General features: G+C 41.1%; 1 protein-coding gene across 3 annotated transcripts in view; it reads left to right on the top strand.

Moving 5' to 3' along the window:
• LOC116614592 (adhesion G-protein coupled receptor V1-like) overlaps positions 1-14,675 on the top strand; it is a 64,676-nt gene that overhangs the window by 34,482 nt on the left and 15,519 nt on the right. For all 3 annotated transcript variants that reach the window (XM_048731321.1, XM_048731320.1, XM_048731319.1), the window contains exons 10-23: positions 349-460; positions 2,463-2,695; positions 4,179-4,290; positions 4,499-4,737; positions 4,925-5,039; positions 5,381-5,619; positions 6,365-6,467; positions 7,312-7,559; positions 8,240-8,345; positions 8,490-8,743; positions 10,846-10,951; positions 11,170-11,414; positions 11,642-11,750; positions 12,112-12,347. In XM_048731321.1, coding sequence (XP_048587278.1) covers positions 349-460; positions 2,463-2,695; positions 4,179-4,290; positions 4,499-4,737; positions 4,925-5,039; positions 5,381-5,619; positions 6,365-6,467; positions 7,312-7,559; positions 8,240-8,345; positions 8,490-8,743; positions 10,846-10,951; positions 11,170-11,414; positions 11,642-11,750; positions 12,112-12,347 — 2,457 coding nt within the window. The remainder of the gene's footprint in view (positions 1-348; positions 461-2,462; positions 2,696-4,178; positions 4,291-4,498; positions 4,738-4,924; positions 5,040-5,380; positions 5,620-6,364; positions 6,468-7,311; positions 7,560-8,239; positions 8,346-8,489; positions 8,744-10,845; positions 10,952-11,169; positions 11,415-11,641; positions 11,751-12,111; positions 12,348-14,675) is intronic.

Raw genomic sequence — 14,675 nt, 5'->3', positions numbered from 1 at the left:
ATATAGATGAGTAGGGATGGTAAGATATAGATGAGGAGGGATGGTAAGATATAGATGAGTAGGGATTGTAAGATATAGGTGAGTGGGAAGGTAAGATATAGATGAGTAGGGATGGTAAGATATAGATGAATAGGGATGGTAAGATAAAGATGGGCAGTGATGAGTAGGGATGGGTATAATGATGGTAAGATATGATTGGCTATGAAAGGTAAAATATGGATAGGTAATGATGGTAATATATGGATGTGTAATGATGGTAAGATACTGACACGATGATCTAATGGATGGTAACCGCTTGAATCGTTGAATAAAGTCTAAAATTTATATTTATTTGTATTATATTTTCAGTAACGATTGCATTCAAATCAGCTAGCGTGACTGTTAATGAAGATGTAGGTACAGCTTCAACTATAGAACTCGAAAGAACAGGCACGACACCTCTTGTAAATGTGTCAGTGAAGTAAGTCTTCAGCGCTCCCTGCACTTTTGTCTTCATTATATATAAGGATATAGGAACAACTGCTACCCACTAATTTGACCTCATTGTGTAGTTCCTATTGAGGGGGTCGGAGGTATGACCCCCACCCCTCTGGAATTTCCATTTTTGTTGCCCAATTTAACTCCCCCCCCCCTCCCCACCCCTCCGAATTTTCCAGATATAGTACTCGGTACCCCCCACCCCCTCTGGAAATTTTGATTTCACAAAAATGTGATGCAAATCCTTGACAGACTTGATCAGAAAAGCGTTACGAATAATTAATATGTTTTTTGATTGATATACAAAATAATTATAATAAATGTTGTGCATTTGTATAGCGCTTATTCGTAAAGCTCTAAACGTTTCACGTGCTAGGATATCTCATCCTCAATAACAGACTGCGCAAGGCAGTTTGCAATCATAAGTGTGTGTTAGAAATGTATGTTTTGTCACTGAGGGTGGTCACTGCAAGGGTTTCTGCGTGCGTCCTCAGCGGTTTTTTTACGTCCCTCCGGTTCAGATTAGTGTAGTGTAGTATTTGGAGAGACGGGACCTACGGTTTAACGTCCTTATCCGAGACGTCGAATATCTAACTGTTTATTGCAGATTTTATTGTCTAATAGACTAACAAAGGATAAATCGGCCTTCATCATGTACAGACGGGTGGGCTCCCTGAAAACGACAGAAGTTGTACTAACGTTTCGAGCCCCGAAACTATCGTGTTTTCACAGATGTATAAAACCATTTCAACCTTGTGTTTCCCTTATAACACCACGCCTACACCGATAACAGATTTTCCCATTTATCTGTAATTTTTTCAAGTCATACTGCTTTCATAGACGAGGAACACGGTAGATAAACATGAGGAATATAGAAATGGTCCACACTAAAGTTTCTAAAATGGCTTCTCGGCGTAAACCGATACAGTAGCTCGAACGCGTGTTAGGGCTGAATTAGGACGATTCCCTCTCAAAACAAAAGCAAAGTGTAGAGCGATCAAACTTTTGCTTAAACTTTCAGACAACAATGGGAATAACAAAAAACTATCCCGCAAAGCATTTTCTGCCATATCTAATTATGAAAACAAGAAGTTTTGTCATAAACAAATTAAACAAATACTAGACCTTGCGGGTAGGAGCGATATTTGGCTGACTGACACAAACACTCCCGAAGCAACTTACAGTTTTCTTCAACAAAGGCTTTATGACATTGAACAACAGACATGGCTTAGCCTATTCAAAATGACAACAGAAAAGACCAAGCCCAAAAGAACAAATTGCGTACGCTCAGAAGATTTAAACTTTCCCACAATTGAGAAGATTATCTAACGGACGTAAAAAATATTGACCATATAATTGCCTTTACTAAATTCAGGCTAAGCAATCACAAGCTAGCAATTGAAACTGGAAGGAATGAAAAGCCATATAAAAAAACTTAACGAAAGAAAATGCTTAGTATGCCAGACAGGTAAAGTGTAGGCATTTTCTGTTAGAATGTCCGGCCTATAAACATGATCGGGATAATTTACTGGATTTCCTTAAAACGCATGCAGGTATCAATGTTAGACACCATGCCAACAAAGAAAATAATTTTGTCAGAATTATGGGATTGAGCCGGAATGAAACGTGAATCGGCGCTTAGCGAAACATATTTTTGAATGTATGAATGCAAGAAATATAGAAATATATCTATAAAGTGATATTTTTTTTGCTGTTGATATTTGATTGCCTAGTCTTTTATACTTTTTAACTTTTTTCCAAAAATGAGCGTAAATAAAAGTAAACTTGACACCCTGTCAATTCCCATCTTTTCTATTTTTCGCATCACCATTTTACTTACCCTTCCCCCTTGCAATACTCATCACCCTTTAAAAAAATAAAATAACATTTCGGCTACGTTTACAGAGAAATACTTCCGCTTAAAGCAGCAGGTTGCATATGAGCTTCCACAATTACATAATGATTACATTTTGTGTTTCCTTCAGAGTCACTACATCTGATGGTACCGCCAAAGGAGGGCAGGACTTCGTTGCTATGAGCGACCAAGTTATTACCTTCACACCTAGCGATACAGTCAAGACAGTACCTGTCGTTATTATCAATGATAACATACAAGAGGCCGACCAAAAGTTTGGTCTCGTATTGACGTCAGACGATAGCTCAGTTACTGTTGGTTCTACATCTCAATGCGCCGTAACCATAAAAAGCGACGATGTTTGTGAGTCAGGCGATTTGAGAAATATTTAGTGAAACCCTGTTATTGATTGCACAATTTGGTGCTCACAAAACCTAAATATCATAAGGAGAATTTGGTACGTTATAGGGTTTGGTGTGGGTGTGTGAGTACTCAACATGAGACAAAGGGGTTTGGCGATAATACTCGACATTAAAGAAGGAGGATGGGAGCCTGGGTGGGCTAGTCAGCCCCCCTGGGCACCATAGGGGGGTCATTAGGGGGTACATACGGGAAACATGAAAGCCACATAGGGGGAAAATGTGAGGCAAGTAGGAGAAATGAAGGGTACCTTGGAAAATGTAGGTTAGACAGGGGGCATAAGGGGTACATAGGGGAACATGAAGGGTACATATGGGAATGTGAGATCTCATCCTACCATTCCAGAAATAGTAAAACACTGTTATTTATTGGTCACTTTGGGGCTCACAAAAAAGGAGTAGGTACGTTGTGGTACAGGGGTGGGGGGTGGGGTGGGTGATGACACTCAGCATGACATAAAGGGGGGAGGAGTAGTTCTTACTCGACATGACATAAGTGGGGAGGAGTGGGTCGTAGTCGACATGACAGAACGGGGCAGGATTGGGTGGGTGATGGTACTCGACTTGACAGGAGGAAAAGGAGGGTGTGGGTGATGGTAGACAAAATGACAAAAGGGGGGAGGAGTGGGTAGGTGATGGTAAACAAAAGGACAAAAGGGGGAGGAGTGGGTGGGTGTTGGTAAACAAAATGACAAAAGGGGGGAGGAGTGGGTAGGTGATGGTAAACAAAATGACAAAAGGGGGGAGGAGTGGGTGGGTGATTGTACTCGACATGAAAGAAGGAGGGTGGGTGTCTGGGTTGGCTACTCAGCTCCCTGGGCAACATACGGGGGTCATGAGGAGTACATGGGCGGAAAAATGTAACTTTGTGTTGTGGTATAACCATCTCAGTAGATTTCGACTAGCAAGTTCTTGTGGCAACTTCACTGTTGTTGATATAGGAATCCCAACTTAATGGGTTTCGCTCCACACCAAATACATCATATGTATAGGTATTGTGGGGTAGTAGCCAATGGTATGAATATTAAAAATGAGATTATAAGGTTAGTGCCAGTTAGGTTGCAAGCATTTAAATGATTATATAGTGGCACCATACGGGGGTCATAAGGAGCACATGAGTTAAAACATGTAAGGTAGACAGGGGACATGAGGGGTACATAGAAGTCACATAGGGGTCATTTGGGGGTACATAGGGGAAACATAAGGGCCACATAAGAGGAAAATGCGAGGCAGATAGGGGTACATGAAGGCTACCTTAGAGGAACATACGTGGTACATATGGGGGATACATATAGGGAACATGTGGGTTAGACAGAGGGGTACGAGGGTTACATAGGGGAGCATGTGGGATACATATAGGAATATGAGATCTCCTCCTCCCACTTCAGAAATCGTTGTAAAACTTAGAATTTTTCCTCCTATTGCAGCAATATTTTCCCTGTTGGCGTCGACCTATGCTATTGCTGAAGGCGATGGACCAGTCAAAGTGGTGATTAATAGAGAGCAGAAGTCAGAGGGCGTTGATAATGTTGTAGTCAAGTAAGTATGCTGTAGAAGGCTAAGAAAATGTCTAAAAAAATTAACAACTTAATGTGTAACAGCTGCAACGCGATATAATTAAGTATGTAACAGTTGCTAAAACAACAACGGGTTTAAGATTCTAAACGTAGTCCGCCGTCTTGGAACCGGCCCACGTGCGCTAGTTCCATTCCTACCAATGAACCTAATAATCTATATATTTTTTCAGACTTACAACATCCGATGGTACCGCCTTAACAGGGGCTGGTCAAGACTTTGGTGGTGGAACTTTTAATGTACGATTTGATTCCAATGATATATCTAAGGAGATTCCCATTGCTCTGTTTGATGATGATATAGTAGAGCTGAACGAAACGTTTACTGTAACAATCACACCGATAAACGCTGCCACGGCAAAAATTGGCAACATATCAGACGCCACCATCACTATTCTCAACGATGATAAAGGTACTATAAAAGTTAAGCCACTGCCTTAAAGCGGGCCCAGTATTTTATCAGTATCAGCTTGTGTAGAACTAGAGGTATACTCTCTGCTTTGTTGTATGGAATATGATACTAAAATGACTCCTATACATTGATTTTATACATTAAGATTATGCATTAATTCCATACATTGATCTTATTGCTATTGCAGAGATATTTGAGTTTTCGGCATCAACTTTCTCAGCCAAGGAAGACACTAAACAGGCCGTTGTGACGATTACCAAGGCGGGCAAAGCTACGCTTGCATCACATACTATGACTGTTCTGTAAGTGATTCCTTAAAGGGCCTCAGACAGCCGCAACTTTGTCTAAAATCTTATCATTTATTCACTGTATATGGTGTCATTTGAGGGTGGTGTTCCCAAATACTAGTTCTGCGAAATTTAATTATTCAATGCAGAATAATGGACGAATGGACGATGGACGAATTCAAACGCAAAAAAAAAAATCAACGAATCAAATATTTACTGTAGCTACGGCCACAATTTTAAAATAAAGCTTATAATCTACAGTCCAATATGCTTCGTCTATTGTGTGGACGACGTCTACACGCGTGAAAACGTCAACAAGGCTTGAGACATTTGAAGGGATATGTTTGTTATTTCAGTTTTAGCACGTCTGACGTAACAGCCAACTCATCATCCGCACTGGACTACACTTCAATCACCGACTTGCAAGTGACATTTGCTCCAAGCGATACATCCAAGAGCGTCACGATAACTTTGTCAGAAGATAATATCGTAGAAAACGACGAAACTTTCAAAGTTCAACTCAAGGCATTTTCTTGGCTCAGCAAAATCGGAACAACAAACGAGGCTACGGTTACAATAGAGAATGACGACAAAGGTAGACAAACTCTACCCTCCTTCTTTTTTGAGGCCCGTAACCACGGGGGGTGCAGAGGGTGCGAACGCATCCCCCGCATCCCCCCCCTACAACGGGTTCACAATGGACGTGCTATTTGTATACAAAACTATAAACAGATAAAGCATTAGCTAGATCACTCCGTTACGTAGCCAAATCCGACAATAAACGTCCTGTGAGGCATAAAAAAAATCCCTTTTTGTTCTTTTGGGATGGAGATTTTCATCAGAGAACTCATTCCCCCCTCTTCCCCCCCCCCGCAAAAATTAGGTCCACTTTTTCGATTTCGCACCCCCCTCCCACCCCCCCCCCCCCCCCCCCCCCCCCCGCAGCCAAGAATCCTGGGACGGGCCTGTTTTTGCTAATCTGTCTGTTTGTTTGTCGGTCTCTGTTTTTATTTCTCGTTACTGTTCGCCCTCTTTTTTCTCCCTGTTTTTGTGTCTGACATGTAATCTCGTCATTTTACTTCAAAAAGATTTTAGTAAAAATTTATAAAGTATCGGCTACCCTCTAGTAGACGTTTAGTTTAATCTTTAATGACTTTAAGACTAAGTTCAAACGTCGTATTATCTATGAGCCGTATTTAATGCAAATGCATGCAAGTGAAGATGAAACAAACGACTTGGTTCTTTGTTCATAATATTCCTGTACAATCTTTTCTGTATGTTTTGTAGCAGGACAATCATATCTGAGTCTATGAAACCTAACATAATATGTTTTTTTCCAGGCAATATAACATTCAATGAGTCTACGTACACAGTTATCGAAGGCGAAAATGTTACCTTTAACTTTGGCTGCAGCGGAAACAACGATATTGACTTGAACTTCAAGTAAGCGTATATTTCTGTTTGCAATACTTTGCAATGTGTAGTCCCAGAAAAAAATCCATACCCCCCTCCCCATGGAGGGGATTGGAAATTCGGGGGGGGGGGGGGGGGCAAACGCCCAGGAATTATTAGAGCGGAGGGGGGAGGGAATGCCCTTTTTCCAGTTACTGTATTTTTTTTCAGGGGGTTGGAAATTCCAGAGGGGTGGGGTTAAACCTCTGACCCCCTCCTCTGAGAGGGTATGGATATTTTCTGTAACTACACGATTACAATAACAGCACAAGCAGAGAGTTGCAACCTGTGCAACATTTCAAGAACTGGGTCTAAACACAGTTTAAATTTTCGTACTTTCATTACCTATAACGCAGTACAAGTTATAGAGGGATGATTAGTTGAAGTCCCGTCGCCGCAGAAAATGAACTCGCAACTACGAGTTATATTAGATTGGATGAGCGAACACGGTTCAATGGGACATTAAGAAACTAAATCTTCGTCATCATTAATGCGTGAGGTAAATTTAGAAACTAAATCTCCCTCATCATTAATGCACGAGGGAAATTTAGAAACATCAATTGTTTTCGAGGGAATTTCGTTAGTAATCGTCCCTCAGAAAACGAATCCGAGGTGATCATGATGTTATGCAACGAGATCTGTTATCTTTCAGGAGCGAACTAGCTCCGCTTCTATCACTGTGAAATTCAACTCACACATACAACTCAAATGACGACATTTTATTGCTACGCTCCAGTACACTTTTTTGCTCCAGACAATGTCAGGCATTAATTTTTCGTTGTATTGGACAACCCTCAAGAAAAAAGGCTCACTGTGGGTTCTCATTTTTACACAGAATCACGGCAAGTCCAGTTATAGTAAGCCACACAAACTCACGAAAAGCTGATTATACCCTTGCGGACAATACTCCCCTGACGTGCGGACCGCGGGCTCTTGGTATAAACTACACCATGCCTACTACACAAGATAATAACGCGGAGTGGCCGGAAAGCTTCCATGTAGATACAACGACAACTGACACGGGAATAATTAATTTTGCTATCAGTCAAACCACTGTGACCATCATTGACAACGAGGACAAAGGTAAAGGAGGGTATCAGAGGGCCGGGTGATAGAAATAGGGGAAGAATTTGGTCCGTAATAATGGAAGGAGGTTGGAACGCTAGGGCCGTAACGGGGAAGGGGAAAGAAGAACCAGCCAAACAGACATTTCAGTCTTGTCAAACTTGAGATGATTCCTCTTAATAGCTCCTGTTGTTAGGGTATCAGATGGCCGGGTGATAGTAAGGGGAAGAGACGTTTGGAGGCATAGGCCGTAACGGGGAGGGAAAGAATAGGAGGCCACGGCTGTTAGAATGGAAGGGAAGGGTGTAGGCTTGGGATGAATCAAGGCAGGGTAAGAAGAAAGGTCAGGGCCGTAACAAGGGGAAGAGAGGGAGAGATAAGGGGCGTTAAAAGAATTGGGGGGAGTTAAAGACAATCTATCTGATATTTCATCTAAAATGCACGTGTGCCTATCTTTGCTTTCGACTTGGAAATCTCGCCCTACAATTCAATAAAATAAAACATTTTACATATACAAGATATTGATGCGCATCCAATATTAAACCGGTTTTCTTAACATGATTTTTAAACTTTATTCGAATTCAGTGAAATTGATTATTAGTAAACGAGAATATAGCTCTACAGTGCCTTCAGTTAAGGTGATAAGTCAGACTTTTGTCGTTAGACTTCGTTATTCATATGGTTTCCCTTTTTTTCAGTAAATTTATGGATAAAGGATGCGGCGTACAATCTAACGGAGGATGAAGGAAGCATTACAATGACCGTAATGAAGACGGATAATGCAGAGGTTGATATCATCGTAAGGTAAGCGAAGTTGTAATCAATCTGTTCTCCCCTTCCTTCATTCATTCCTACGCTTGTTGTTATGTTGGAAGACAAAGATTCACTGTTAATGGTTTTAAGGTTTGCGTTGTATAATAATGGCTTTCATATGTTCCATATTCTAAGGCTGACCTCGGCGGATATAATTGCAAACTCGGCAAACCAGTCCATTCCTTCTGCTCAAGACTTCAAACCAGTTTTCCAGAATATCACCATCTCTCCTTCAGAAACAGAGAAGACGTTTACAATTCCAATAACTACAGACGATTACTTGGAATACAATGACACCTTCAGGATCTTTATAGAAACTCTAACTCCCAATAAGACTGATTCGATTCTCAGGAATGAAACATTCTTTACCATTTACAACGACGACCATGGTAAGATAAGGTCTTTGTTGTGGTTGTGGAATCGGTAATGACTCGTTTGGTAATGGGGCGTTTATTTCCTATCATTCTGGAATGGGAATGGCTGGTTAGAGAATGTTCAGAATGGCATTCGAGTCATTCTGCTACAGGTAGCAGAATTGGTGGAATGGCCTTCATTCAATTCCGGAATGGGAACGCTGGATAAACAAACGCGCGCTTTTTCTATTTTAATCATTCTCATTCCGGAATCACGAGTAAAGAAACGCTCTTTGCTTTATGTGGGAAGTGGAATGGGTAATGATGGCCATGGTAAGATAAGCTCTTTGCTCGTGGGTAGTGAAATGGGTAATGATGGCTACGGTAAGATAAGCTCTTTGCTGTGTGCCGGTAGTGGAATGGGTAATGATAGCCATGGTAAGATAAGCTCTTTGCTGGTGGGTAGTGGAATGAGTAATGATGGCCATGATAAGATAAGCTCTTTGCTATGTGTGGGTAATGGAATGGGTAATGATGGTAAGATAAGCTCTTTGCTCGTGAGTAGTGGAATGGGTAATGACGACAATGATAAGATAAGCTCTTTGCTCTTGGGTAGTGGAATGGGTAATGATGGCCATGATAAGATAGGCTCTTTGCTGTGTGTGGGTAGTGGAATGGGTAATGATGGCCATGGTAAGATAAGCTCTTTGCACGTGGGTAGTGGAATGGGTAATGATGGCCATGATAAGATAGGCTCTTTGCTGTGTGTGGGTAGTGAAATGGGTAATGACGGCCATGGTAAGATAAGCTCTTTGCTCGTGGGTAGTGGAATGTGTAATGACGGCTATGGTAAGATAAGCTATTTGCTATATGTGGGTAGTGGAATGGGTAATGATGTCCATGGTAAGATAAGCTCTGCTGTGTGTGGGTAGTGAAATGGGTAATGATGGCCATGGTAAGATAAGCTCTTTGCTATGTGCGGGTAGTGAAATGGGTAATGATGGTAAGATAATCTCTTTGCTGTGTGTGGGTAGTAAAATGGGTAATGATGGCCATGGTAAGATAGGCTCTTTGCTGTGTGTGGGTAGTGAAATAGGTAATGATGGCCTTGGTAAGATAGGCTCTTTGCTCGTGGGTAGTGAAATGGGTAATGGTGGCCATGGTAAGATAAGCTCTTTGCTCGTGGGTAGTGGAATGGGTAATGACGGCTATGGAAAGATAAGCTATTTGCTATATGTGGGTAGTGGAATGAGTAATGATGTCCATGGTAAGATAAGCTCTGCTGTGTGTGGGTAGTGAAATGGGTAATGATGGCCATGGTAAGATAAGCTCTTTGCTATGTGCGGGTAGTGAAATGGGTAATGATGGTAAGATAAGCTCTTTGCTGTGTGTGGGTAGTAAAATGGGTAATGATGGCCATGGTAAGATAGGCTCTTTGCTGTGTGTGGGTAGTGAAATAGGTAATGATGGCCTTGGTAAGATAGGCTCTTTGCTCGTGGATAGTGAAATGGGTAATGATGGCCATGGTAAGATAAGCTCTTTGCTCGTGGGTAGTGGAATGGGTAATGACGGCTATGGAAAGATAAGCTTTTTGCTGTGTGTGGGTAGTGAAATGGATAATGATGGCCATGGTGAGATAAGCTCTTTGCTCGTGGGTAGTGGAATGGGTAATGACGGCCATGGTAAGATAAGTTCTTTGCTCGTGGGTAGTGGAATGGGTAATGATGGCCATGGTAAGATAAGCTCTTTGCTGTATGCAGGTAGTGAAATGGGTAATGACGGCCATGGTAAGATAGGCTCTTTGCTGTGAGTGGGTAGTGAAATGGGTAATGACGGCCATGGTAAGATAGGCTCTTTGCTGTGTGTTGGTAGTGGAATGGATAATGACGGCCATGGTAAGATAAGCTCTTTGCAGTGTCTGGGTAGGGAAATGTGTAATGACGACCATAATAAGATAAGCTCTTTGCTATGTTAGGGCGAAGCAATTGGTACTGACAACCTTTTAGAGATACGCTCTTTGCTGTGTATGGGTAACGAAATGGGTATCATATTAGCAGCGGGCGTGTTAATGATGAAAAATCGTGTTCATAATACCAAATAGATTGTAGAAATAAGCTAATGTTTTTTATGGGTCCTAGCCACTCTTGAGTTTGTTGAAAGATCAGTCACCCTAAAGGAAAACCAAGGCGTGGTCGTACTAACCGTGCGACTTCTTGGCAAAACATTGATTCCTGTTTTTTTCAAGTAAGTTGTCATTATAAACATTTCGTGTGTCATGCTTATTATATACTTTTTTATTTCAATGATATATTATGCCATATATTATATTATGTGTTTGTTGTTCTAATTTGTAGCGTATAATGAGCTTATCATCTTTGCAAAAGAATTCTCAAATCCGAGCTTAAATTCGACGACTCATATAATAAAATATTGTTGTCACCAATTTAATCTCCTCTTGCTAGTTTATCTACAATAAACATCACAGCCTTTGGTAACCGTGACTTCCCAGCCCTCGTGGGAAAGACGTACAGCTTTGGGCCATCGATCTCTGGGAACACTTCAATGGAAATTGAGATCGACGTTACTAAGGAGGCGTTCGTGGAGCACCCCGAACGATTTGACATCGTCATGACAACTAACCAGCCCTTTGTAACTGTGGTGGAGAACAAGAGCATGAGCGAGATTCATGTACAAAACGACGATGCCGGTAAAACCTTTTTACTATTTGATTTTCTCATTTGATCATACATCGTAAGCACAAGGCGGTGTTGCTGTTGGTTTGATTTAAGAAGTGAAGTTCGTTTGTTCGGAAGCAATTTAGGCGGGTACCCTGAGTTGGGAGCGAGCAAACAATAAGAAACATCTTTTAATGCACGTGACATCGTTCAACGGTGGTTTGCCTTTCACTGCAGTATTTTAACTGTTTTATTTCAGTGCTGATAGGGTTCATGACGCCGCTTCAGACCGTCGTCGAGGCCAATGGATTTGTCAACGTGTGTGTGGTGGTGGAAAGAGGGCTACCAGAGATTCCACTCTATTACAAGTACGCATGACAAACCCAGGGAGGAGGGGTGGGGTAAATGTGGGCTACCAGAGATTCCACTCTATTACCAGTACGTATGACAACCCCAGGGGGGAGGGGTGTGGTAAATGTGGGTTAACAGAGATTACACTCTATTACAAGTACGTATGACAAACCCAGGGAGGGAGGGAGGGAGGGAGGGCTACCAAATATTACCCTATTACAAGTACGCTTTACAGCCCCAGGGAGGGAGGGAGGGTTAGGAAAGATGAATTGTAGATGGGCTGATGGTTAAGCATCCTTTTAGGCTAAGTAAACCCAAGGTAGACACCTATTCAGTCACCTTATATGTCATTCCTATTTTTCTATCTTTTTTTTTCAGTGTGAGCACGACTTACATCGACACAACAGTTGGTAGGGACTTCATACCGCTGACCAACTTCACAGTACTTATACCGTATCGGTCAAGCATCTCCTGTTTCACGGTGACAATCGAAGAGGATCACGTGACTGAGCTTGATGAGAGTTTCGGCATATCGCTTTCGAGTGATTATATGAATGTGACTGTCGACGAAAATCGCAAGTCAACTGTGATCAAAATCCTGAACGACGATAAAGGTAGTTGAAGATATCTTTGCGAATCTTTTCTCGGCCGCAAAAAATGATCAAGTTATACTCCTTTTTGAAAAATTTATCAAGAATCGATTTCCGAGTCAATATTAACTATTTGAATATTTCAATGCGCATGATGCTTTTGTCCAAACAATTTCTGCAAAATTGGGACATTTTATTTTTATTCATATTAGACTTTCACAAGAACCGTTATTTTCACGCGTGCATGTCATACTTTCAATATTTTTTCTATTGATTACTTGTTTAATTCTATTCTAATCGTTCATTGGGTACTATATTTTTATCTACTTAAAATTTAAGGACAGGCGTGTACACACATTTGGTCAACCATAGGAACACGCCTGAAGAACATACTAAGAACATCAGCCTTAAAATGCTTTTTTATCGCCCTAGAGCTTTGTAAGTCGAGAACTCCTATGTAAACTTGCAGGAATTCGTGTTAACTATGATTTTGGAAATGGAGCTTAGTCCCTAACGTTTTAGAATATCACAGGTTTCCTGCGCGCTCGGCCCCAGGCTCTTTAAGACCATTTAGAAAAACTACAGTCATTGATTGATATGATTAATCCTTTTTGCGATTGGCCAGTATTACTATACTGGAACAACATACTGGAACTCCTTCGAAATTCCGCGACTACTGCGAGTGGCAAACTCAAACCTTAAAAAATACAAATAAACATAAAAAAATGACAAAGAAACGTTGCACCCGTCACGCCGACGAATGTTAATTTTTTCAATAAAAATAATTCCTTTTTGAGATAAAAAAAACTTTTTGACTCGAACTGAAGAACTGATTAAGTTTCTTTTCGTTGTTGTTATTTTGCAGCTGTGAGTTTGATACACAAAAAGTCACGTGATTTCACTTGATATATTTAACATAATATTAAATATTTTTGCTTTTTCTTTCCGTTGACATTAGAAGCTAACTAACTGCCACCAATCCTTTTTCTATTAACATCACGTTTTTTGGTTTGGATCGGGTATTCGTACCAAGACGTAGGGGCCTAAAGTGGTGTGGTAGTGAGGTGGGTGTAATCGTATGGTATGGTGATGTTGGATGGTGATGGTGAGGGATGGCTAGTAAGGTAATGTGGAGTGGAGATGGTAGTAATGTAATTACGGTGGGGAGGTGGATAGGTTAGACTAGTAGGTGGTTGAAAGATAAAGTGGGACTTTAGAATAGATTGTGGTAGTGTGTGGTGGGTAGGTGAAAAAGCAAAAAAATAATAATAATAATAATATGGTGTGGTATGGAGATGACTAATGGCTGTGTTGGTGGGGGAAAAATTGGTATGGTGCACAGGCAAGAGTGGTGGTGGGGGAGATGTGGAGCAGGTGCAGTTGTGGGAACTATTAGGTATGAAATAGTATATCATGAACGTTACTATGACAATATGGAGTATGAATATAATGCCTAAATGATGTAAAAAATGAACAGGAAATATGTCCAAAAGGTGTCCAAAAATCCACCAAAAATAATAGAATAGTTTCTATTACAGCGAAAGTAATTGTAAAATAAATTGTAGCGCAGAAATATTATAAGAAACAACATTATGAGACTAAAGAAAACTAACTTTTCTGGGTTAAGAATAGAACGGAAGTGACGTAGCACTTATGCATATTCGGTAAGTTAATTATGCGACCAAATTTAGAACGAACGAACGCCCTGACACAAGCCGATGCGTCACCACGAAACAGACAAGCCCACGCGAATGATGCGAATTTGCACGGAAAATATGTGTATTGATGGAGTACCATGAAAGACAAAGGGTTCCAACAGCGATGGCAAAAGGTTAGAGTGTTGAATGAGGCCGCACGTGCCATAGGAACGGAGATAATTGCTTGTTTAAACTCGAGTGACCTCGTGCCTGACCCGATGAGTGAACTGTTAGTAAAGCAATTCACAAAGCAGAAACCAGCTTGGAGTTGTGTATAAGAACAAAATCATTCTCCAGAAAAGAATGTAAAACAGATCTAACAGATCTCCCCCATTCATAATGAGGTCGTATGTGTTATAGGAACGGAGATAATTGCTTGCTAAAACTCGAGTGGCCTCGTGCCTGATTCGATGAATAAATTGTTAGTGAAGCAATTAACAAAGCGGAAACTAGCTAAATTTTTTTGGTTTGGATCGGGTATTCGTACCAAGACGTAGGGGCCTAAAGTGGTGTGGTAGTGGGGTGGGTGTAATCGTATGGTGTGGTGATGTTGGAGGGTGATGGTGAGGGATGGCTAGTAAGGTAATGTGGAGTGGAGATGGTAGTAATGTAATAACGGTGGGGGGGGTGGATAGGTTAGACTAGTAGGTGGTGG

Source organism: Nematostella vectensis, chromosome 8 (assembly GCF_932526225.1).
Source record: "Nematostella vectensis chromosome 8, jaNemVect1.1, whole genome shotgun sequence".
Lineage (NCBI taxonomy): Eukaryota > Metazoa > Cnidaria > Anthozoa > Actiniaria > Edwardsiidae > Nematostella > Nematostella vectensis.
Note: the sequence above shows the minus strand (reverse complement) of the source record. Positions and strands in the feature narration are given on the sequence as shown.